Here is a 26986-nt window from a genome sequence, read left to right as displayed (position 1 = left end):
CCTTGGAACTTTTGCCCTCATTATGTCCTCGCTGAAGGGATCTTCTCCGCCCAGGAGTTGATCTTCGCCCTCGTCGCGGGAGTTCTTGAGGGAGGATTCTAGCTGTAAGAGTTTTCTTTCTAACTCTTTTCGCCGTTCCATCTCCTCTTTGAGGTACCTTTCGGTTTCCTTTTGTTTCTCCCGCTCTTGCTCCAATTGCTCCAGGCGGCTATGGACCAATCCCATTAGCTCATCTACGTGAGCTGGTCCGCCTTTTTCTGATTCACGTCCATCTGAGGAATTTACCTTCGGATTCTTTACTCCGGAGGTACCCTCTCTGTGTTGGTCGTTATCTTCCTGGTGCTGGGCCAGGTCTTCATTGTTATTGCCTGCGTTCAGATTCTCTTCTTCGGAATCTGTTTCCGCACGGACTTCTTCGTGGTATCTATCCGCCATTGATGGACGATCTCTCGGGTCCCCGGCAACGGCGCCAATGTTACGGTAGGTAACCGGAGATTAATCCAATAGATGGCGTTCGGCGGCCCAAGTATATAGTGGAGGAGAACTCCGGGTAGGTCCGCAACTCGGGAGGCTCCGTCCGACTTGTGCTCGCGTGTGAATGGGGGGTGGTACCTGCAAGGACACTCCAATGCCTAAGTTAGCAAGGGTGTAAGCAGGTCTAGAGAGTATTGGACTTAGAGATACCTGAGGGGTGTCAGTGTATTTATAATGGTGAGCCAATAACCACCGTTGGTGTAGTGCCGTATCTTTAGGGTGGTAACCGTCCCTATTATCTTGGGAAGGTTAAGATATGGCTTTATGAGGCGGTTAGAGAGATTTTAGGGGCGATTACTCATTTGAATGAGTGTTTATCTGCCAGCTAATCTCACATCCGACCTCTTCAGACCAAGTCGTGGTTGGCACCGACTTCTTATGTGAAGGTCGGCACTTAGCAAGGTTCTAATCCTTTAGATTAGGCTTTTTAGTTGGACCTGGGCCTTTAACATTGGGCCAGGGTATGAACAATAACTATATATACATTTTTGTTATTTATTAAATAGAATACACATTTCACATGATGAGATGAAATTTACATTTATTCTGATATTAATATATATTGAAAGCAAAATAAATAATAGTCTATTTATTTACCTAATTAATATAGATAGATATAAATATAAACATAAATGATTTTTGGTATATATTCTAATAACGTTTAGGTTGAAAGATAAGTTTGTCTCGCTCTAAGACTATATATGATATGTCTCACTCAAAGGAGTTTTTTTTTAGGAGGCTTATCATTGTTTTGGATATATTGACAAAGTAGAAATGACCCACATTTGGAAAATTTTTAAAATGAAACTTCAATCATCCTTATGCATGAATATAAAGCCTAAGTCATGAGTTTTTCTGATTTTGTTTCTGCTAATTAATATAATATTAGTAGAGTGGTTAGCTTATTTACTGCGATAGATTAGTCTTTAATATGTTAAACTATGAAATATGGTGGACAATTAAAAAAAAATTATGTTACACCTACTTTTTTACTTAATTAATTAATTAATTAATTAATTAATTAACCATCTTGTTTCTCCATCATTTCTTGCTTTGTTTTAATTATTTTTAAATTTGAGTGAATAATAAAAAAGAAGTCAATAACCAGCTAACATAATTTATAATTTTTTGTATAAAATTATATTAGGAACCTGTTTTTTTAGTCAACAATATTAGCCAATATTTTTTTATTTTAATATTTTATATCTTTATAATAACAATTCAAAATCTTAACCTGTACTTATTTACTATTTTGTTAGCTGATTATCTATTAAAAAACTTTTACTAAAAAAACCAATTTTATATTTTAAATATGCAAGTTTTAAATTTTTGGATAGCTAACTTTTTTTTAACTAGTTTTTATTATATATCATCACCTAAGAAAATCGTTGATCAAATGAGCCTTTTCTACCATAATTCTTATTCTATATGCCACCTTTAATTAATTTTCTACTCTCTTTAATTTTCTCTTCTTTTTATATTATTTTATTTTCCACTCTTTCGGTGCAATCTTATATCTCGCTCGAATCAATTTTATAAGAAACTAACGATCATGAGTTAAGGCTTTGTCCCCAACACATTGTTAATAATAATAATACCTTTTTGCATGTCTTAGGCAACTATTTTACATATATTTTTTTAAATGTCTTTAGGTATAAACAAGAATTAAGCTGATGAACCTTATAATAATAAAGGCTCACAACAAATTTGGTAAATGAATAAATCAACAAGTTATCCATATGTATATACACACATGATGATTGCATGTGATTATTGGCTAATAAAGTCATAATAATAAAGAAAATTAAGAGAAACATTAATTGGTGCCATGCAGCACATTTCAAAGATGTCTAGAAGATGTATTTCACTTTTTCTTTTTTCCATGGATGGAAAACGTAATAAGTTTTTGTGATATATTTTTTGGTGATGATGATATGGAATTTTTGGATGGCATTGAAATTAAATTTGGAGGTATTTAATTACATAATCACTCACTTTGGGCTATAATTTAATTACCAATAATTTAACCATAGTTAACATAGCAACTAATTAAAAGATAACATGTCACAGAGGGTAAATTACATGTTATTATAAAAAAGGTAGGCTAGAATTCACCTAATAAAAAATCTAGAGTTAGGAATAAACGACACTTATGTCAATTTAAATAAAGTTACACAGTTTATAATTATTTATACAATAAACAAGTGAAATATTGGTAGAATTTAATTTTAATATATTGATAATATACATGAATATTTTATATAATTATCTAATTATTATATTTGTAATTTTAAATAATTATTTACATAATTAATATAAAAATTTTTTTTATTGATATTAGATTATATAATTAAATAAATGTATAAAAATATTTTATTCTAATAGTATATTAAAATTAAATTTTTATTTATATTAAAAAAAGATAAGTTTAATTTTAATACATTGATAATATAAAATATTTTATATAATCGTGTAATTATAATTGAGCGTTTTTTTGGATGATTATTTACGCAATTAATATAAAAATAATTATTTTTATTAATATAATATTATATAAAAAATAATTATTATTTTTATTAATATGACATTATATAATTAGATACACTTACATCAAAATTAAATTGGGAAAAAGAAATATGCAAGGTTTGTGGGGTGCAAAAAGGAGGAAAAGTAGAATGCAACATGTGAGGTATGAACGTGTATGATGAGGATAGAGGAAGCTACTATACACTAGGGGTGTTCAAATCCAAACCGATCCAAATTAAACCGCTCATCCAATCCAATCCAAACCGAAACCGATTAAAACCGCACTAATTTGGATCTGATTGGATTTTATTTTTTACAAACCGCTAGATCGGATCGGATTTTGGATCTACTTTTCAAAACCGATCCAATCCAATCCAAACCGCACAATATACTATAATATTATTATTTTATTATTATATTTATAATTATACTTATAACATGTTTAATTTATTATATATTTTTATATTATTCATGTATTATTATTATTTAATAAATAGTTTATGTTCAAAATGTTATTTATTATTTATTTTAACTAACCTATAATTTTATTTCTATGTTATGTTATCGTTAGTTTTTTAAGATATTGTTGAGACTTATTATGTCATTGTTAATTATTTAAAATTTGATGTTAAGACTTGTTATATGTATTTAATTTTTTTAATTTACAAAACCGCAAATCCAATCCAATCCAAACCGCTTGAAATTGGATCGGATCGGATCGGATTTTTTTTAAAATATCATCCAATCCAAACCGCACCGCAAATAAAATTAGTGTTCGGATCGGATGAGTTTTTGACTCAAAACCGATTCAAACCGCACCGCGAACACCCCTACTATACACATTGGTGTATCTTAAAGCTTTCCCTTTCTTCTCACTCCTCACGTGCCTTTTTCTGCTCTTTTATTCCTTTTTTTTTTAATTTTTTATTTTATTTTATTAGGTTATACCTTATTCTTCAAGCAAATATTACAACTCATCTGTTAACTCCATCACACAATCCTTTTCATAAAATTTTATACAGTTACATATATCAAAAGTTTTTATGTGGTCCATGTAACAATTTACATGAAAATTTTGATGTAAACTGATTTATAGATTTTTGTTTAACGGTATAAATTGTTTTAGGTAATTTTATAAGCAAAATATTGAATTTACAAAGTCGATGACTTAAGTGATTTCACATGATTTTAATGTATTTCACAACATACAATTTTACGTAAATAAAGAATTACACTATTATTAAATAACTCATCTTACACATTACCATATTGAAATTAAAAAAATGGTTATATATTCTCTATCAATAAAAAAATTTCATACGAAGGAATCTTAATTTCTTTTCTTATGATTATTATTGCTATGATTTAACAATTTTTTGTAAGACTTATTAATTTATTACTTTAGTTTAAATATAGTAATAATATAAAGTAAAATATTTTATATATTTATTAAGTCACAAATTTATATATTTAAATAATTATTTAAGCAATAAATACAAATGTGTATTATTAAAGTTTTTCTGTTTTTATCTTTTTTGCGGAAAAGTACAGTGTAGTGTAATGGGGAATAGAAGGTTCTTTGTTTTCTCGAGGAGGAAGAGTAGAGTACAATGGTGTGGTTGCGAAAAGTGGAGGGCAATTTGGGAAAGATGCGTGATAAAAGAGAAGGGTACAGTGAAGTGAAAGAGAAAATGATTAGTGTGGTTTTTACACTCTTTCACACCCTCCATGGTTAATAAAATTTATTATTTTTAATTAATAATTAATTAATCATTTTTAAAATATAAATCAATAATATATTATTAAATTATTAAATTAAAAAATTAAATTTATAATTAAAAATATTAGTTAAAGTTAATAAATTTTATTAATTTTGAAATTTTTTCTTTCCAAAACCATCCCTCTCTTTCATCTTGTCCTCACCACTATGGTCTATGGACTATGGAGTTTTCACTTGATGCTATTTTTTTCTCTGAAATGGATATTTTAATATGAAGCAAGAATTTTATACTTTACAGAGAATATAGAATCTTCCACCAATTAAACAATTTATTCGATTCGATGTAGTTTGTTTTTTTTTTCTATTATTACTATAGATTAGATTTTCTTATAATTTTTTTTTACAAATATTTAGTAACAAACATTTTCTTTATATATTTCATTTAAGTCAACACTAATCAATTTTTACTTTTTTTACCGAATATTATTAGTTTACCATTTATAAATGTTTGATTATGTTATAAATTTTTAAAAAAATTATATACATTCTCATTCTCTCTTTTCTATTGAGATGAGATAAATAGTGAATAAAAAAAAAGTCAAATAATGATATTATTTAAATATTAGATATGGAATTTAATTTTTTTAAATAAACTATTTAAATATAAACAATTTTAATTATGAAAGATATAAATTAATTTAATACATATTAAAGTTTGAAATATTTTGACAGAATAACTCAAAATATTCAAAAAATGAGAATTAGATTTGATATCATTTTGGATACTTTTATGAAATTCACTCATTTTTTTATAAATATAGAATTAATTTATGTTTTCTATAATAAAAACCATTACTATTTTCATATTTTTGGATAAAAATTCAAGTACAGTCGATTTTACGTGAAATTAATAGCTGAGAGTCATTAGATAAAAATTTAATCAAATTAATTAAACCATATAACTACTCTTAGTTATTAATGAATGAAGGCAACTTTTAACTTTTTCTTTTAATATTGAAAACAGTAGCTTATTCTCAGAAAGAAAGAAAGAAAGAAAAAAAAGAAAAGAAAAACTTAGAAGGACATGTACCAGTTGAGTAGTTGAGATAAATTTTAATTTTTCTCAGCCTAAACCTTTGTGTTTAATAAAAGAAAAGAAAAAAACAAAACCATTAAAACTAGTTATAGCAGCTAAACACTTATTAGTTATATCACCTTTTTCCACCTCTCTCTCTCTCTCTATCTCTCCTTCTTCTTCTTCTTCTTCTTCTTCTGTGGTAGTAGAAGTTCCAGAAACTAGAAACCATCACCACTTACTGCATCTCTCTCTCTCTCCACCACACATTGACAACACTACTCCAAGGAACCGATTGAATTTTCTTCTGCACCTTCAGCATCTTATTTTCTTTTTTCTTCTCTTACTGCATTCTATATCACACTGTGTGTGTCTTTTTAGCTGCGATTCCATAACACCAAGACTCTTTTGTGCGCGCGTGCTGTGCGCGTGATTGAGCTTCCAGCCATGGAAGCAGCAACAGCAGCAGCTACAGGTGAAGATTGTTGCGTCAAAGTAGCGGTCCACGTTAGACCGCTCATCGCCGACGAGAAGCTCCAAGGTTGCAAGGACTGCGTCACCGTCGTCCCTGGCAAGCCTCAGGTTCTCCTCATCAAATCTCAACAATGCTTCCGAAATTATACTCTTTCTTTTTCTTCTTCTTTCTGAAATTCAGTTACAGTTGGCGGTTACAATAATACCTGTAATACGGTTGTAACTAACTTTCCGACTGCGGTTGTTACAATGCGCTTTTTTTTTTTTCTGTTACTTTGATTGCTGATAATTCCGGGACGGTATGGATAATGAATAACGGATGGAGATTAATGATGCAGCAGCTGCAATTTGAAAGTTGAAGCCATTGTTTTGTTGTTAACATGTGAAAATGATTTGGTTTTGGGTTGATTCATTGATGTTCTACTGTTTAGGGATGATACAGTGTGTGGATTTGGTGAATTTAGGTGAAGATCTGGATCCGACATTTGCTTGCGTAGTAGAAAGTAGGATTTGGAATTTGTTTCCTTTTTTATTTAAAATAATATTTTTGCGATCTGAATTCTGATGATGATGCTTTGCTTGATTGAGATATTTGACTTTTTATGCAATTTCTTGGTTTGGAGTTGGACTTTAGGAATTTGATTGTGTGGTGGAACGGCTCTGTTGGTCTGATAGTTGTGATGTAATTTTTGTGTTGTGTGGCTGCGTTTTTGTCTTTTTGGTTTTTGTCCGGTAGGGGTCTATGGGATGTAATTTGCTGTAATGGTATGTGTTTGATGTTGGAAATTTTTGGAATGATTGAAAATGAAAATGAAATGATTTATGAAGTTTTAAGAGGTAAGAATTACCAACCACCAAAATCTTATACGCAAGGTGATTTGTATTTTAAAATGAATTAAATCCTTTGAACTAAAATCATTTCAATAGATGAACTGAATTATAAATGAAATGAACTCCTTGTTTCCTTCTTCTCTTCCTTTTGATTCCAATTGAACAAAAGAGATTCCAAACACTCGGTAAATGACAAACAGGTCCTTGTAAATGAAAGCAACTCTTTGGACTATAGTTCACTTGCTTTTCATGAATGATTTTCCTCTCCTATTTATGTCAAAATTTCACTATTTTGTATTTGATAAGAATATATCAGCTGATTTCCCCCTGAAATAATAAGTTAAAGTAATAATTTACTCTGCATATTCATTCTACATCTAATTGAAAAAGTATTAAAAATACTTTAAATACAAACAAACTAAGAATTCCAATATATTTTCCGTGAAAATTGAATTTGTGGATGAAAATGACTTGAAGTTGTACACCAAAAAAAAAAAAAAAAACATAGGACTTGAAATTTAAGTCTTTGGACACCTTCATCTAAAATTGCAGACTGTATTAGTTGCCTTGAGTAGCTGAAAAATGGGGTTATGTCTTATGCTAATTGCAAATGAATGCAGGTGCAAATTGGTTCCCATTCCTTTACATTTGATCATGTCTATGGGAGCACTGGTTCTCCTTCATCTGCTATGTTCGGTGAATGTGTTGCTTCCCTTGTTGATGGTTTGTTCCAAGGATATAATGCAACTGTTCTTGCCTATGGTCAGGTATAGTTAACTGCTAAATGGGACAGAAGTTGCACGCACTGCACATACTTCTCTCTAGCACATGACATTTTTACTCCATTGCAGACAGGTTCTGGGAAAACATATACCATGGGCACTGGCTATAAAGATGATTACCAAGGAGGAATAATACCCCAAGTTATGAGTGTCTTGTTTGACAAAATCGAGATTTTAAAGCATCAAAGCGAATTTCAGTTGCATGTTTCCTTTATTGAGGTGTGTCGATAGCTTATAGCCATGGTTTTGAAAGTTTAGTTCTTCTTTAATGCCGGAAACTAATAGATTATTACTTGTGAATTGATTAAGATTATACATCTAACAACCTTTATCTGTAAATAGATTCTTAAAGAAGAAGTAAGAGACTTGCTGGATCCATCCTTTTTGAACAAACCAGAAACTGGAAATGGACATGCTGGGAAAGTAAACGTTCCTGGGAAACCACCAATTCAAATTCGTGAAACATCAAATGGTGTCATTACCCTGGCAGGATCTACTGAAGTCAGCGTTACAACACTGAAAGAAATGGCTGCTTGCCTAGAACAAGGATCATTGAGTAGAGCAACCGGGAGCACAAATATGAACAACCAATCCAGGTAACTAATGCATTTTCCTTCTTATCAGACTGCATGAATCTGTGCTTATTCATGTGGTATTTTTATTTCACTTTTAGATTCATAAACTAATTTTGCATATCAAAGTATGAGCTGTTTAATGTGAAATATAAATTTTAAAACAAGAACTAAGGAAGATATGGTGTATAATGGATTTCAATTATTGCTAAATCACTGATGATTTACAGACTTAAAAACCAGACTAAGCTTTGAGTTATTTTCTTTTAAATTTTAAAGCCAGTGTTGTACTTAAAGTTTCAATTTGTTATGGGAGGAAATATGTTTATACTACAAATAATCTTTTTTCCCCGCAATGAATCTTCCTGAATTTACTTGTTGGCATCATTATTAACTGCTGTAATTTATGCTTGAGTTCTTGTTTATTACTTATTCTTCTATTATTATGTGGCCAACTAGTCGTTCACATGCCATCTTCACCATCACACTAGAGCAAATGCGGAAGCTCAATAGTTCCAGCGAGATCGGCGCAAATGATACCATGAATGAAGAGTATCTTTGTGCCAAGTTACACTTAGTGGATCTTGCTGGATCAGAACGAGCTAAACGAACAGGATCTGATGGCTTGCGTTTTAAGGAAGGTTAGATGATGGCTTTTTTAATTTGTGCTAGTAAATATTATTTTCACCATTATATATTCCTATTAATTTTCTCTTTCTTACAGGAGTTCACATAAATAAAGGACTTCTGGCACTGGGTAATGTAATTAGTGCGCTTGGTGATGAAAAGAAGAGAAAAGAAGGAGCTCATGTTCCTTATAGGGACAGTAAACTTACTAGGCTTTTGCAGGTTTATATCTCTAAGTGTACCTTCTCGTAGTATACTCTAATGATGTTGAAATATACTTACTATTAAGTCAGTTTAAAAAGGATGTATTTTCCCCACTGAAAATATCACCGTGTTTGAATGAATGACAACAAAAATAAGAAATAGAAGTAACCAAATTCTCTAATGTTATTATTTTCTTTCTTTGATCTTTGACATAAATTTTCTTTTCTAGAAGTTGTGTATTTATAGATAAAGCTAAATGATTTTGCAGGATTCACTTGGTGGTAACAGCAGGACTGTTATGATAGGTAACTCAGTTATTCTTGCATGTATCCTAGTCGATTTTTTTTATCTCCCATCATTGGCTTTCACAAGATAAGCTTCAACCAAAAATGAAAAGCTTCTTCATGGATCTCATGTTACTATTCTTCTTCACAATTTTTTTTCTTCTAAGATTGATGATGAGTATTACATTGTTGTATTGCATGCTCGTTTCCAATGTACATATATTCGCTGCAATAAAATATGTTTCTGTTTCTTTTCCAGCTTGCATAAGTCCCGCAGATATTAATGCCGAGGAAACCCTCAACACTTTGAAGTATGCAAATCGTGCACGCAATATCCAAAATAAGCCTGTAGTAAGTATCTGCATAAATTTATGTTCCATGTCATATCTCTTCGATTCTTCGTTTTCAATATATATTGCATACATTTAATTTTATATTTTTATTCTTCCTTAGGTGAACAGAGATCCCATGTCCAGTGAGATGCTAAAAATGCGACAACAGTTAGAGTATTTGCAAGCAGAACTTTGTGCTCGCTCTGGTGGCTCTTCTGAGGAAGTTCAGGTAGTTTGGTTTCTGGTAGCTTGAATCTTTGGAAATGTGTTAACTTCTGCATTACGTTTAATATATTTCCTATAATAGGTCAGTGATAACATTAATGAAATGACTTATGGTAAACAGATGGGCATCAATCAACGTTACCTTTTTTGTTAGACAGAAAGTATCCCAGCCTTCATCGTAGCTGGACCTCTTTCATAGACACTACTAAATAATTTGATTTACTCAAAGTACACGTGTTGATATGGTTTATGTTTTTGTAATTAATATATAATCATTTTATAACTGTTTATTTAGGTCCTGAAGGAAAGGATTGCTTGGCTTGAAGCAGCAAATGAGGATCTCTGCCGTGAACTTCATGAATACCGTACTCGAAGCCCTGTTAGTGTTATAGATCACTGTGAAAAAGATGCTTATGTATGCCTCTGATTCCATAGTTGATATTCTTGTTTGACTTAACAACTTTTTAACAATTTAATACCTAGACATATCTTGGTATTTGCATTCCACTATATGGATTAGTTTCCATTACAACAGCCATTCTGTGAGGCTATGCATTTAAGTATTAAATTTCCTTTCCAGGATGACAGCACATGCAACGTGAAGACTGATGGACTTAAGAGGGCCTTACCTATCACAGCTCCTGATTATCCAATGAGTGAAACAACAGGTAAGACTTGTCGTTGGCCTGAATTTAGTAAGTTGTTTGATAAGGCTAATATTAAATATTCGATTAGAATGCCATGATCCTTGGTTAACAGTGCCAGTTTTACAGGGGATTCAAGGGAAATTGAAGAAGTAGCAAAAGAGTGGGAGCATACATTACTGCAAAACAGTATGGACAGAGAGTTACATGAATTGAATAAACGCTTGGAGCAGAAAGAGGTTGTTATAATTACATATAATTAAACCCATATCTATGACATATTATGCATTAGAGGATAGCATTCAAATCAATAGAACCATTATGTAACTTGTGTTCTATGATTTGATAACCCTACAGTCAGAAATTTTGTTTTTGATGGTTGATGGTGTTTTCTGCTTTTAGCTTAGAAAATGATAGTCTACTGCTTCACTTCTTGGGTTTGATCCCTTATCTTCTGATTTCAAATAGTTAGATTATTCATTCCAAGGATTTCTTCATTAACAAGCTGCCAAAATCAAATTAAAATAATAAAAGCAGTAGCTGACTGGTCTTTTCCCAACTTCATCATCGAATAATTACAGAAGAGACTACCATATTCTTTCTCTCGCTTATTTTATTACCTTACTTAATGGGATTGATGTCTGTACAGTCTGAGATGAAGCTTTTTGGGATATCTGATGCTGAAACTCTCAAGCAACACTTTGGAAGGAAGATAATGGAGCTGGAGGATGAAAAGAGAGCTGTGCAGGTTTGATAGAAGTTATGTGCAAAGTTAATTTTACTCATGCAGAAAATTCATATTCATGTATGCATCTGATTTATAAATGCAGCGAGAGAGGGATCGACTTTTGGCTGAGGTTGAAAATCTTGCTGCTAATTCTGATGGACAAACACATAAATCAGAGGATATCCATGCACAAAAGCTGAAAGCCCTTGAGTCTCAGGTGAGGAGTCCAGTTTTTCATTTGAATTTGTTTTACAGTTGTATGATTTTGGTTACAACAATTTGACAGTGGTAGAATCTTTCAAAATATATGAATTCAGATCCTGGATTTGAAGAAGAAACAAGAGAGCCAGGTCCAGCTTCTGAAACAAAAGCAAAAAAGTGACGAAGCAGCAAAGCGACTGCAAGATGAAATACAATCTATAAAGGCCCAAAAGGTTGATTTCTGTACTTTGCAAATATATAATTGAGATCATGTACTTTTGTCTGCTGTAACCTGAATAATGTTGCAGGTTCAATTGCAACAAAGGATGAAACAAGAATCAGAACAGTTTCGGCAATGGAAAGCTTCTAGAGAGAAAGAACTTCTGCAAGTATGTCAAGCTTCCTCATTTTTTCATGATTTTGTTTAATTTGTTCACAATACTTTCAACTAACTTAAGGTGATAAAAGTTTGCTATTTTTTTCTTGAAAAAAAAAAGGAAAGAGTGAATAAGCACGAGTTAATACTTAATTTAGGGTACAAACTATCTGCTTCTTCAAAGCTTTCTAACAACTCATATTCAATAGGTAGAATTAGTATACAGAGATGGTCATGTTTAGCTGGACTTGTGTCTTGTGCTAGTATGATAGCTGATCATGATCAATCTAACACTTTCCAACATGATTTACCTGCCTGCACTGCATTATTCTCTATGGACTTTATTGGTTATATGTTTTGTGAAACAGTTAAGGAAGGAGGGAAGGAAAAACGAGTTTGAAAGGCACAAGCTGCAAGCATTAAATCAGCGCCAAAAACTGGTGAGGGTTCCTAGTTGTTAGATGATAGTTTTTATATAATTTTTAACTTGGACTTTTTAGTTTACACTAGAGATAAATATATTAAGATTGAAGATTTTGTGGTGGTGATGGTGGCTTTATGTGCATTTACTGTTTCACCTTTTATATGCAACACCTGTACTTAAAAATATAGGAAAAATACTTCTTAAAGAATGAAATCTATATGATGATATGTTTCAATTTAGTGGTAAATAATCTGGGCAAGTCATATATACATTTTTGTTGCATGTAGTTAATTCTGTTAATTAAAGCAACGGTGCATTGTAAATTGAAGCACCAGGGTTTAGGCGTATGGCTATGTGCAAAATATTAATCAAGATTGAATACATGTTATACCTTCATTATCCAAATTTCTAGGTATTCTTGGGTGATTGACATTGACGTGTGTGTAAAAGTAAACTATGACTTCCTCCAAAATATGTCAAATATACACAAATAGAACACTTTTTATGCTTTGATATTCAACATGTTGTGCTCCCATCTGCTTTTCATTTTGCTATGCAATATGCATAATTCTTAGAATAGAATAAATTCTTCTTTGACCAATATAAATTGAATAAATAAGATGGTTATAGAAACACCTATTTTCTTGATGATATTTGTGGTTATCTTGATTCTTGACTGATACTTATCATAATAAGTTACTAAATCTAATAACTAAATGTTTCCTTAGGTTCTGCAAAGAAAGACTGAAGAAGCTGCAATGGCAACCAAGCGATTAAAGGAATTGTTGGAAGCTCGCAAATCTTCCAGCCGAGATACTTCAGGTATGATTTGTTGTGGCGAACAATAACGTTAACTTTGTAGGCTACTGAGACAGACGATGCTCGTATTTATTAACTGGCATGTCATCTGGTTTGAGGCATGATACAATCAGGCTTAACTTTAATAGATCAGTTGAAAAAGGATTTTCTTTTAAAATGGCTTAAGTATAGGAAACTGTCTTTTAGTGAATAACATGGGAGTTTAAGTAGATGGATCCTCTCTTTCATTTTATTAATATTCTTATTCTCTTTCATCTTCCAGTTACAATGAATGGAAATGGAACGAATGGGCAGGTAGCATACTTTCTCACTCTCTTGGATTTGCTTACTATCCATGCTAGCTTAAATCTTAAATAAGTATGTTTTCATCATTTACAGAGTAATGAGAAGTCCTTACAACGGTGGCTTGATCACGAGCTAGAAGTCATGGTAAAAGAGCATGAAGTTCGTTTTGAGTATGAGAAGCAAAGCGAAGTGTATGCAACTTATGTTCCCTAATTACTTTTCGTACTAATTGATTTGTATTGTTGTCATTGATTCTTTTTCTGATTCTTAATTTGGATCTAATCCTCAGGCGAGCTGCCCTTGCAGAAGAGTTATCCTTGCTGAAGCAAGTAAATGAGTTTGCTGCAAAAGGTCTCAGTCCTCCAAGAGGGAAGAATGGATTTGCTAGGTATTCCTTGTTTTTAAATAAATATAATAATTATATTTGTTAGTTTTTTACCTCTTTACATCTTGAAAATATTCTCTCTTTCAAATAATAAACACATGGAATCTAAAAGGATAGCTCTCTCTGCTCAATGTCTTTTTAACACTTGCCATATTTCTCAGAGTGTTGTCCATGCCACCAAATGCAAGAATGGCCAGAATAGCTTCACTTGAGAGCATGCTGAGCATATCCTCTAATTCACTTGTGGCAATGGCTTCTCAACTTTCTGAGGCAGAAGAACGAGAACGGGCTTTCACTAGTCGTGGACGCTGGAACCAGTTACGCTCAATGGGAGAAGCCAAGAATCTGCTTCAATATATGTTTAATTCTGTTGCGGATGCTAGGTGCACTTTTTAATCCTTAATCACTTTCTATCTTTCTCTTGATCTATTTCAAATTTCCAAATCTGACCCAATTCAACAAAAAAAAACTCACTTACAGGAACCAGGAAGTTTGGTAATTCTTGTAAATTTTAGAACAATAATGGATCATATTTTCTACTTTTCTATAAAGGATGAAATGAACTCATAGAAATAGAACTACAGAAGGCCATTGACATGATTTGGTGTCCTTTACACGTATAAGTCTGGCTTCTATATCTTGATAATTCTATCATTATTTTCAATGCAATATCCACATACAGAGAGGGAAGGTGCCTTTTAGGTTTTAAAAGTTTCCTTTAACAAATGGCTTGACATTAATATGATAATTGATTGCAATAATTTGAATCTCAAATCACGTTAAATGAGTATATAGCATTTGTATTTTGTTGGGTGGCTTATGTTGGCTCGCTTGTACTATTATTTAAATTTAACGTACGAGAAGATGACTGCAGGTGCCAACTATGGGAGAAGGACATTGAGATCAAGGAAATGAAAGATCAAATCAAAGAACTTGTTGGTCTATTACGGCAAAGTGAGATCAAGAGGAAGGAAGTTGAGAAGGAGCTAAAGGTGAGGGAGCATGCCGTTGCAACAACATTGGAAGCACCACCTTCTGTAAGATCTTGTCTGCCTATTATTCAAGGAAAAATCAACGAAGATTTTGAAAATAAAATACATAACTGTAAAGCTTTCAGCAAAAATTAACTCATTATATTTAGAAGAAATTAACGATGGCATACCACCTCGGTTTCTTGGGCATAATGTGTCAAAAATACAAAATACTTATCATACATCTCAATGGTTTTCTTTTTCAAACATAAACTGTTCGTACTAGCATAGCAAGTAAACCAAACTTGAAGCAAATAATTCAAACCGTTTAAGGCACAGGCCATAATACTACTGTCATCACTGTAATTTTAGTTGTTAATTTCATCACTTGATATAACAGGGAAACTCTCCAAATTCATTGAAGCATAATGCTGATGAAGACACGGGACCATTGTCTCCAGATTCCGTGCAAGCTCAGAAACAGCGAAAATATACACCAGGCATTGTTAATGGCCAAGTGAGGCAATCAGCAGCTTTTATAGATGAGAGTAAAAGGGTAATTTGTTCTGCATTCAAGTGAAACTAGCAAATATATTTTTATAAGACCAAGTATGTGAGATTTTCTTTCGATGCAGATGGTACCCATCGGGCAGTTGCCAATGAAAAAATTGGCAATGGCAGGACAAGCATCTGGCAAGCTATGGAGGTGGAAAAGAAGCCATCATCAGTGGCTATTACAATTTAAGTGGAAGTGGCAGAAGCCATGGAGACTTTCCGAATTGATACGACATAGTGATGAGACGATCATGAGAGCAAAGCCACGTCCCCGCGCCTTGCAACATAGGAAGTGATCCTCTCTTTGATCAGCCGTTTGGTGTGGCTCAGTATTCATCTGTTTTTTTCTACATGAATAATTCTGGACACAAGGCATTGGAAAGAACATAAAACTAGGTGCGGGTAATGACTATTTATCATGTATATTATTCTTACTTTAAGCAATCACTTCTGCTACACAAGCTTTCAAAATGAGTGCCTCCTCTAAGGTGCAGGGTTTACTTTAAGATGATGCCCTTTGTTTTTCATCAAAGGTTACAATGTGCATTTTTTATTCTCTGAAAGTACACATTATACTTCAGAAATGCTTTAGAAATTATATTCTCTAATATCTTCTCATCTAATTATTGCTCAGTTACTGTTTTCCAACCAATTTCTTTTATAAGATGCATTGATCTGATCTGACATTCTTGTTTCTTGCTGCAGTGTAGTATAAATGGTTGCTGACATTATATATACCGCTATCAGTCTTTGTTAATACTGTGCAATACTGGAAAGTTTCCATAGTTGATGCATTTGGAGCATTGTGTGAGGTGTGCTGCAATGTTGCCAAACAGCTACCCTAATAATTGAAGCATAGGAGATAGTTGTTTGCTTTACAAGCATTGGAGAATAGTCTGAGTCTGTCCATATCAATACTAGAGGGGAACAAAAAAGGAAATATTCTTTTTTCTAGTGGAAATATGTATTATTAAGGGTCTTTTTTAATACCTTACTGTAAGTTTTTGTGGTCTCGTCATGTTTGGGTCACATTGATTTTTGTTGATATAAGTACTGTAACATTGCTTTGTCGTGTACCAACAGAGGGAAAATTCTTCTGTGTATTATTTTTCTTGTCTATAAGGTTTTTTGTGTGTAAAGAACATTAGTTACTATATTGAAAGGGATTTTAATTTTAGTCCACATCTTCTCTATTTGGACTTGTTATTGTTTTTATCTTACCATTCCTTTTATTTTAAATCATTTCTAATATAAGACCACTGAAAAGAAATTGGGTTTGGCTACCAGTCAATCAACTTGGTGTTGGGGGACATTTTCACTTTCATTTTGTATTTAAGCAAGCAAGATTTCAAAAAAAAAAAGAGAGAATATGTAATGGTTATACTTATTTTTGTCTCATACGCTAAGATGATACATTTTTTTTTTTACTATTAGTATGGGTCTTAAAATCCACATAAAATAAGTTTCACTCCAATTTATAGTGACCAAATATGCACCAACTCAATGTACAAGATAAAATAATCACAACATTTCCCAAGCAACAATTTACTAGTTGTATTTTGCTGTTTAATTGTTCCCACGGTATTCATTGCCAGGTTGCAAAAAGAACCCAAAAAAAATAATAATCATAGTTGTAATTCAATACAACAAAGAATCAAGGTTCTACCATTGTGTCAACCCAATTTAATAAAGCAAGATTAATGGTACTGAATGCATGCCCGAAAAAGGAGCATAATAATGGAAACCCCTAAAGAAGAAAGAATTATGACAAAATGACAAGAGCTAAATCATTTATCTCCATTATCTTACAACTCATCATCATTACATACAAAAAATCCGCAAAAAAGAGTAAACATAGGAGAGAACAATGTACTCTTGTGGCTCAAATGTAGCATTTAGAGTCCAAATGGACATCAATCACACCAAGTCTTATACTCAGAAAATTTTCTGTATTGGTGACTCAACTACTGAACTACTGAACCACTATGGTTTTACAGCATTAAATTCTTCAAAGAGAAAAAAGTTTGCTAATGTAAACTTTACTATAACATTGACATGAATGTTTCAAAGACCAAGTATAAGGCATTCAAAGCTTCACTTCCAAGATATTAGAAAACTTGATCTTGAAAATGCATAGAAAAGCATCAACAAGCAAGATTTCGGCTCGCTCTACACAAAGCATTGGGGTTAAGAGCACCAGTATGCATAGTGCTCATCTTTACGATGATTACTAACAAGGCCCCCACACTTCAAACAGATGAAGCTGCTTCCATCTGAAACCGCATCCAATACTACTTGCATCCTGCCGGTTTCAGCCAGTATGGACGTCCCATGAGCATCAGAAGAAATTGACGGGCTGGCAATTGAAGGGACGAGGGTGTTAGTTGCAGATGGTTCAATTATTACAGGCTGAGCTTCGGCAATGGCGCACTCAGCAAACAAAGAAGCTAGCTGGTCAACAGCAGCATTGTCTTGAAGTCTACTTCTATACACCTCACGAGCACGATGCAAGGACTGAAATACAGCTTCATCCCCACCTTTGGATTTCATTGCTACAATTACCTGTTTCCGTTAAAAAAAAGAAAAAAGAAAAACACACATCAGCCACCAAAAGAATGGCCAAATATTTTAGTATCTGTCTATAAACATGATTTAAGTTTCACACATAACACATTGAAATATATTATCTCCTCATTTATCAGAGAAGAAAAAAGATCATCAACTCTGTGGAGTAACTGAATGAATAGTTAATACTGAATCACTTGATTGTCAGGGTTCTCAAAACATTAGAATAAAAAAATAAAAGTCTCTCCTGCCTGCTGCCACGATGTGTTGGTGAAAATTCAGGCTATGATCTCCTACAACGTATCATGTACGCATAGTTGGATACAAAAACCTCCAACCAAGAGCCACTTGTTGAATAAACACCAAAAACATGAAAAGAAATATTCATTTTACTGATGCCAAGGCTTATTGATTTTTCTTCCAGAAAAGTATGAAGTCATGTTTACACACAGCATGCCTAGGTTGTGCTTCCTTTGTTCGTATATTTGAAATCCTAAAATTAGGAGGACTTTAAAAGTGTGAAATGATTTATCCTCCTATCTCATCACCATAAGCACTCTCCTAATCACTAAATGAATGAAAAGTTATAATTGATTGCTTTTTAAGATTACCAAAACATAGTTTCGATTTACGGTTTACTTCACCTAGTAGGAAGATTTTTCGGATGCTCTATCATCACTCATAAAATATACATAGAAATCCAATAATGGAGAATTTTAAAATGATAGTCTCCTATTTCCATTCCATCATTTAAAAACTCCAAAACAGGGGTGTTCTAAATTCTAAACATTCCGAATGTATGATAAAATTATTCTGCTTTCCAAAACCAAGTAGCTAGATTTTCCATGTAGAAAGCAAGAACAGTGTACTAAACATTTGCAATGAGTTAAGCAAAATTCCCCAGTAAGTCTTCAAAGCATTTTAAGGGAGTTTGATCATAAAAAAGTCACCAACCCCAGAATCATATTTTGAAATCCACCATGCAGATGTAATCAATAAACAAAACCAACAAATAAAAAGTTACTCATTTGGTAAATTCTAAACTAGTTATGGTAATCATCCCAAAACAATGTTCATATATAATTTGATTTATCCAACATACACAACTGATTTGGCTAGTTTACTCAGCAAGGTAAGCATGCTCTATATACCATTGCACAAAACAGTATTGAATTAATTGAAACCTCGCATATATAAAAAAAAAAAAAAATTGAAATAAACAAAACTTCACAAGTGACCAAAATTGTACAAAAAAAAAAAAAGCTACGATTCCAGTGAAGTAATAACAAAAAGAAAACTTTATGCAAATTAACGATTGGAATGAAGATAAACATAGTTGATTTAATAGAATTGGAAGAATAAAATAAAATTGAAAGAGAGAAATGAAAAAAGATTACAGCTTGGAGAGCTTGGGAAGGTTTTCCTTGATTGATGAATTGGCGAGCCAATGTGAGTAAGTCGCGTACGGAGTCGTTTTCGCCGGAGCTCGACGGAACCGCCCCTAGCGGCGGCGCCTCCGCCGCAGACGGCGTCACCTCCGTCATCTCGGCATCCATATCTGACGATCTTCCCATTCGCCTTCTCCACACTCTCTAATCTTTGTGTTCTTTGCAACTTTTATTTTGAAATAATAAATCAATATAAAGTATTTTATTTATGCAACTATATTAACAAAATTACGTAATAATGTGTAATTATATGTATTAGATGTGTTTAACTCTCTTTCTATAAATAAAAAATTCAAAGTTTACATTTTTTTTAATTCTAGTGATTCAATAAATTTTTTCAAATAAAAATAGAATTTATTTCAAATATTTAACTTATTTGTTTTTTTATTTATTAAAAATAACAAATAAAAAATTAATTTGAATAATTTTAATTTACGTATTTGTTAAATCTATAAAAATATTAGTATGAAAGATTTCTTTTTAATTAATGAATAAATTTGACTCAAATTAATAACTCATTAAATTAGATAAAAAATGTATTCTATCATATTTAATTGATTGACTAATAAGGATTAAAATTAAACTCTACAGTATTAAAAATGGCTGAGCATTCATTACCAGAAAAAATAAAAAGGCTGGAGATTCATTGCCATAAAAGTTGTCAAAGTTGATAATGGTTAAAAGAAGAGAATTTTCTAGATATGGAATTCTCATCAATTGATAATATTTTATGGAATTTAAATTTTATAAAATAAAAAGAACATTTAATATAATAAATTTTATTATTGACTGGATTTGAATGGAGCTATTGAATGAAATAATAAAATAGTGTTGAGTAAATGAATAAGTGTTTGAAGTTTATAGAGTATTCTAGATTTCTAGCAAGTTCTGTTTCTTTCATTTGCATGCTCCGCTTTTATTCTCCCAAGTCCCCACCACTATCCAACAACAAAACGCACCTTGTCAAGTTTGGTTAGTATGGGCTTTTCTTCTTTGGACGAGTTTACTATGGGCTTTGAATGTTGAGTAAAAGGCCATTATTGTGTGGCCCAAAATAAAAAATGATAACTGCGACCGAAATTTTTCAAAAAAACAAAAAAAAAACCATCATCCCCTATGAAATTATTAAATTAGCTAATTATTTGACTAATTGAATGAATTAATTATTTAACTAATTGATTGATACTTAAGTGCGTTTTTTTTTACCAACTTTCTGGAGCTATTGCGGAGTGAGAGTCTGAGTCAAAATGTTTTTTATTTTATTTTTGTTTTGGTGTCATTTTTTATGATTTTGTCACTTTTGTTTCTGTTCCAATTAGTAATTTGGAATTGGATCACTTTGATTTGGGTTTATAAAGCCATTGGGTGATTGTTATTTGTTAATACAGAAAAGAAAGAAAAGGTTTGGTTATTGCGTTTTTATTTTTAAAGTTAAGTATTATTTTTTAATATTTGTACATAATTTTAATTTAATCTTTAATGTTTTAAATATTTTTTTATTTTAAAAATTTTAAATAAATTTGAAATTATCCTATTATTAAATTTATATGAATAATTAACAGAGTAAGTAACGTGGATATTAATAACATTATTGTTAAGTCATATTTTTTTTCTTGTGTTAGAGAAATATAACAAAAATCTTTTTGTAACACACTTCATCTTCTTGATTTTCTTTTTTTAAAAAAATTTAAAATTCTATCAATCAATCATTAATATTCCAGAATCAAAGAAAAAACTTCTATCTTAATAATTATTGATGGTCAATTTTACTTACATACTGAAATTAAACATTATTAATTCTTAAATATGTTAATTGTTCATGTTAAATTTAACTATAAGACATTATTAAACCTATTTAAAATTTTTTAAAACTGATACAAAAATGAATTTAAAATTTTTCAAAATTACAATAAGAAGTATGAAATGAGACTAAAATAATACGTTAACCTTATTTTTACTATCTTTTGCGATTTGTGGGCTGGAAAAAATTACTAAATAATTCATAAACGGTCAAAATTTAAAGTTTTAATGCTTATGACCAAAGGCTATTTAATTCATTTGACCCAAAAAAAAGAATAATTGTTTATTGCAACTGAGACTTTAGTTTAATAACAAATCTTAATGCCTTTTAAAGCGTTGCATCTTGATTCAAAACTTGGCTAAGATCACTAACTCCTAACGAAGAATAACTGATTAATCATGTTAGAGAATCATCAGAATCAATTTAAATCAATTAATATCGTTTATATTTATATAACATATTTGTATATTAATTATAGAATTCTATGTATTTATTATTTTGATCCATTTAGTACTTATAAATACTTCTTGTATATTGTACTTTAATCAGATTAAATAATACACAAAATACTTTCTTTAATTTAGTCTCTTATTTCTAACAAATCATAACCAAAAAAAAATAAATAAATAGAGAAGAATAACCACTTATTTCATGATAAAGAGACAATAATTTTGCATTTTTAACGTTAAGATAATTCTCTTTTTGGTAGATATATGAAAATCTTGTTAATAATTTTTTTCATAACACTATTAATTTAATTATGATGATTAAATAATATTTTGCATTCATGTAATTTCTTTAATCAAGTCAACTAAATTGTTTTTGCTTTACGTGTTTGTCACTTTTTAATGGAAAGTTTCTTTTTCAACGTAGAACTTCTCTTTCTCGATGTAAAGCTTCTCTTCGTTCTTCTTTCTCAACGTAGAACTTCTCTTTTTCAACATAAAACTTTTCGTCGTTCATTTCTGTTATGATTTTTCTAATTTTCTTTTTCGTTTTTTTCAACGTAAAATTTTGCTTTCTTTTTGTTTTCAGATTTCGATATGCATTGTATTTATGCTCTTCGTTTTCAAATTTTAGATTTCTTCTTTGTTTTCAGATTTCAATAATGTATCAAAACAATGAATGATTCAAGTTCAAATCAGTTGAATGAGAGCGATTTGGATTTTTCTTCTGAATCGAATCAAGTGGACGAGGTTTGGATTATTAAATTTTGAATTGAATAGAATAGAATGCAATCGCTAAATCCAGTTGTTTATGAACACCATTTTCGGTTCATTTGGTATTATACACCGATTTTATTTTGATAATATTTTCGGTTCATTCGAGATGCAGGTGTTTCTGAATTCGAATTTATATAATGGACAATTTTTTGTTCATTTAGTATTATATAAAGGTTTCATTTTGATAATATTTTTGGTTCTGAAATTATTTAATGATGTCAATACAGAGCATCAGAATCAATAAAAATGTTAGCAAAATGTTGGTGTTATTGGTGATGACAATAACGAAAGAGAAAGATAACGAAAAAAGAAAAGAAGAAGAAGACACAGCATCAGGGAAAAAGAAGAAGGAGGAGGAGGAAGGAGGAAGAAGAACCTGCGTGCGCGAATTTAAAAGAAGAAGAAGAAGAAGAAGAAGGGACCGCAATAAAAGCGCGAAGAGTAACATTGTTTGTTTGGGAGATTTTGAGTGCGTATGTTTAATGAAAGTGGTTTTTATTAATGTTAGGCCTATTTAATTAAACTTAGATGATAATAAAATTTAGATGTATAACTGATCTGTTTTAGAAATAATTTCATCCACTTATACAATATAATGTATTACCAAATTCTATTTATTCCTCCGTTAAATATATTTTACATTGAAAAAGTCTAGGGGTCAGCAACTTTATCAAATTCTGACCAGCATGTAACCAGCAAAAAAAAGTGAGTATGAAATTTCACACCATTAAAAGTCTCATTAATAACTATTTGATGGCTATAAATTCCAAAAGTTGTTATCCCTAACATTTTTCTTTTACATTTATTTTAAAACAATTTTTTTTAAAGGTATTATCTTCTTATTTGTGGTCTATTTTTTCTTTTATTTTCGGCTAATTATAAAAAATCATATGTGGCAGCTCATCATCACCAACCACACATACAACCACTTTGCTGCGGCAAAAGGAGTGGCACTCACACAACAAACACACCAACTATTAACTAACCATGGACGGCGCCATTATCATTAATTAGTTTATTAATTCACTTTTTTTATTTATTAAATATGTAGTGTAATTAATAAATTTATAATAAGTTAAGATATATTTGGATTCAAATTTTAAAAATTGTAAAAAAATGTTTCTTTAGTAAATACATACACAAATAACATTTTAGAAATAGAAAATATAAGTATACACAAAATTCTGCTATATCCTTATATTATTATATATAGTAGATGATCCAAACCCACTTACAAAGATAAAACTTTATCTTGTTTTATCTTGGATGTCCTTTATTTTTACAAAAATATTATTCATATGTTAAAATAAGTTATTAAAATTAATTATTAATATATTTGTATATAAATATATGTCTGTTTTAATTTATTTTTAATATATATTTATATTCAACATATAACATAACCGTTATTTTTAATATTATCTTATATTTAGATAACCCATCAAAGCTATTTTTTTCTGTCTTCAATTCTCTTTTTTTTTTTGTCTGCTCTACATATTATAAGCTTCTTGTATATAATGATCCATCAAAGTTAAGTTTCTTTCTTTGTGTGTTTATATCTAAAGTCCTCTTAGTTGAAATGTAATTAATAAATCCGAGACAATATTATTGGTTGATTTAATTAACTTTGATGTGTGTACAAAATTTTATACAATTATTTAATGATCATTATGTGTTTGGATGACTTTTTGGAGATACAAGATTGAGATTCTATGATAAACCATCTCAATAGATTTACAAGTTTCATTTAGTTTAAATTGTAGTTACAATTTTTATACTTATGATATTATATTATATGATACACACGAGCTCCCGTCATAATATAATATCATTGTGATCATTAGGACTATATTTAAACTTATTCATATTGGTAGATTATTCTAATTAAGTTGAACGTATAAAATATTGCCAATAACAATTGTTCATATCCTGGCCCAATAATAAGGGCCCAGGTCTAAATAAAAGGCCTGATCCGAAGAATTAAGCCTAGCTAAGCACCGACCTTCATATAAGAAGTCGGTGTTGACCACGACCTACTCTAAAGAAGTCGGGCACGAGATTAGTTGGCAGATAAACACTCATTCAAATGTGTAACCGCCCCTAAAATCTCTCTAACCGCTTCATAAAGCCATATCCTAACCTCCCTAAGATAATGGGACGGTTAACACCCTAAAGATATGGCACTACTCCAACGGTAGTTATTGGCTCATCACTATAAGTACACTGACATCCCTCAGGTATCTCTAAGTCCAATACTCTCTAGACCTGCTCACACCCTTGCTAACTTAGGCATCGGAGTGTCTTTGCAGGTACCACCCCCCATTCACTCACGAGCACAAGTCGGAAGGAGGCTCCAACGCGCGAACTAGCTCGGAAGCCACCATCCGCGGACGATTGGGCCAACCAAATCCATCCATCTTATTAATCTCCGGTTACCCACCGTAACATTGGCGCCGTTGCCGGGGAACCTGAGAGATCATCCAACGATGGCAGATAGATCCCACGAAGAAGGCCATGTGGAGACAGACTCTGAACAAGAGAATATGGACACAGGCAACAATGATGTGGACTTCACCCTCCACCAGGAAATTGATAATCAACACAGAGAAGGCACCTCCGGAGTAAAAAACCCGAAGGTAAATTCCTCAGAAGGGCGCGAATCAGAAAAAGAAGGACCATCCCATGTGACTGAACTCATGGGATTAGTCCACAGCCGCCTGGAACAATTAGAACAGGAGCGAGAGCGACAAAAGGAAACTGAAAAGAGCCTAAAAGAAGAGATGGAACGACGAAAAGAGTTAGAAAGAAAGCTCTTACAGTTGGAATCCTCCCTCAAAAGTCGCAACTCCCGCGACGAACAAGAAGAACCACCCTTAGGTGGGGAGGATCCCTTCAGCGAGGACATCATGAGGGCTAAAGTTCCGAGAAACTTCAAAAGCCCTGACATGGACCTCTATGACGGGACCACGGATCCAAAGCATCACATGAGCAACTTCAAAAGTCGGATGTACCTAGTTGACGCTTCCGACGCTACACAATGCAAAGCCTTCTCGACCACTCTATCGAAAGCAGCGATGAAGTGGTTCGATAGCCTCCCCCCGAGGTCGGTTACTAGTTTTGAAGACCTCTCAAGGAAGTTTTTGATGAGGTTCTCAATCTAGAAAGACAAAGTAAAACATGCACCGAGCCTCCTGGGAATAAAACAGGAGGCCGGAGAATCTTTACGAGCCTACATGAAAAGGTTCAACAAAGCATGTTTGGAAATTCAAGACCTGCCCACAGAGGCAGTCATAATGGGGTTAGTCAATAGACTCAGAGAAGGTCCCTTATCGCAGTCCATATCTAAAAGACACCCCGTTTCTCTAAGCGATGTACAGGAAAGAGCTGAAAAGTACATCAATATGGAGGAAAACGCCAAATTGAGAGACCTGAGTTGGCGACCTGGGCCCCCTCCCACAACAAAAGAAAGGGAAAGGGAAACCAAGAAAAAGGAAGAACTCGGTCTCGAGAGGCCAAGAAAATATCACTCTTATACTCCTCTGAAAGTCTCTATAGTGGACGTATACAGAGAGATTTGTAACACTGAGAGATTGCCACCCCCTAGACCCATTAAAAATAAAAAAGGGGGAAGCCGCAACGACTACTGCGAGTACCATAAAATATATGGCCACTCCACAAACGACTGTTACGACCTTAAAAATGTGATAGAAAGGCTGGCCAGAGAAGGTCGGCTAGATAGATATCTCATAGAAAGGTTGGACGGGCACGGAAAGAGAAAGCGAGACGATATGGATAGAAGAGACCCACCACCGCAGACACCAGAGAGACATATCCATATGATCTCAGGAGGGTTCACGGGAGGGGGACTTACCAAATCCTATCGCAAAAGACATCTCAAAAGAGTTTATCAGGTCGGAGAAGAGTCATCCGACCTCCCTACCATTTCATTCACAAAAGAAGATGGGCAAGGAATAATCCCTGGACATGATGATCCAGTAGTGATAACCATGATCCTAGCAAATGCCCATCTCCACAGAACCCTGGTGGACCAAGGAAGCTCGGCAGACATCCTTTTTAAGCCCGCTTTCGACAAGCTAGGGTTAGATGAGAAAGAATTAAGAGCCTACCCCGACACCCTATATGGATTAGGGGACACGCCAATAAAACCACTAGGATTTTTGCCCCTTCACACTACTTTTGGAAAAGGGGAAAAATCGAAGACTCTGAGTATAGACTTCATAGTCATTGATGTGGGGTCAGCATATAATGCCTTAATCGGCAGAGCTACCCTCAATCGACTCGGAGCAGTGGTATCCACTCCTCACCTCTGCATGAAATTTCCGACCTCAGCGGGAATAGCAACGGTAAGGGGAGAT

At 32.4% G+C, this 26986-nt stretch overlaps 2 protein-coding genes across 3 annotated transcripts; one reads left to right on the top strand and one right to left on the bottom strand.

The window, feature by feature from the left end:
* Positions 1-5995: 5995 nt before the first annotated feature.
* LOC130935165 (kinesin-like protein KIN-4A) lies at positions 5996-16762 on the top strand. 2 transcript variants are annotated; one of them, XM_057864761.1, is made up of 26 exons: positions 5996-6437; positions 7781-7927; positions 8012-8161; positions 8285-8538; positions 8974-9155; positions 9239-9363; positions 9614-9650; positions 9889-9980; positions 10083-10190; positions 10482-10601; positions 10767-10854; positions 10960-11069; positions 11480-11578; positions 11661-11774; positions 11875-11991; positions 12067-12147; positions 12503-12574; positions 13287-13380; positions 13640-13671; positions 13756-13853; positions 13952-14050; positions 14209-14430; positions 14922-15039; positions 15419-15574; positions 15654-15969; positions 16279-16762. In XM_057864761.1, the coding sequence occupies exons 1-25, from the start codon at positions 6303-6305 to the stop codon at positions 15867-15869; spliced, it is 3066 nt and encodes a 1021-aa protein (XP_057720744.1). In that variant the 5' UTR covers positions 5996-6302; the 3' UTR covers positions 15870-15969; positions 16279-16762. The 2 variants fall into 2 exon arrangements, with proteins under 2 accessions (XP_057720744.1, XP_057720743.1); XM_057864760.1 differs by having other exon boundaries at positions 14922-15084; positions 16279-16761.
* A 599-nt stretch (positions 16763-17361) lies between these two features.
* Positions 17362-19753, bottom strand: LOC130935166 (uncharacterized). The gene is made up of 2 exons (XM_057864762.1): positions 19536-19753; positions 17362-18135 (listed from the first exon to the last, which is right to left on the bottom strand). Exons 1-2 carry the CDS (start codon positions 19710-19712, stop codon positions 17761-17763), a joined length of 552 nt encoding a protein of 183 aa, XP_057720745.1. The 5' UTR covers positions 19713-19753; the 3' UTR covers positions 17362-17760.
* Between the last annotated feature and the right edge of the window lie 7233 nt (positions 19754-26986).

Source organism: Arachis stenosperma, chromosome 6 (genome assembly GCF_014773155.1).
Source record: "Arachis stenosperma cultivar V10309 chromosome 6, arast.V10309.gnm1.PFL2, whole genome shotgun sequence".
In the NCBI taxonomy this organism is placed as follows: Eukaryota; Viridiplantae; Streptophyta; class Magnoliopsida; order Fabales; family Fabaceae; genus Arachis; species Arachis stenosperma.
This window is presented reverse-complemented; position numbering and strand designations above follow the sequence as displayed.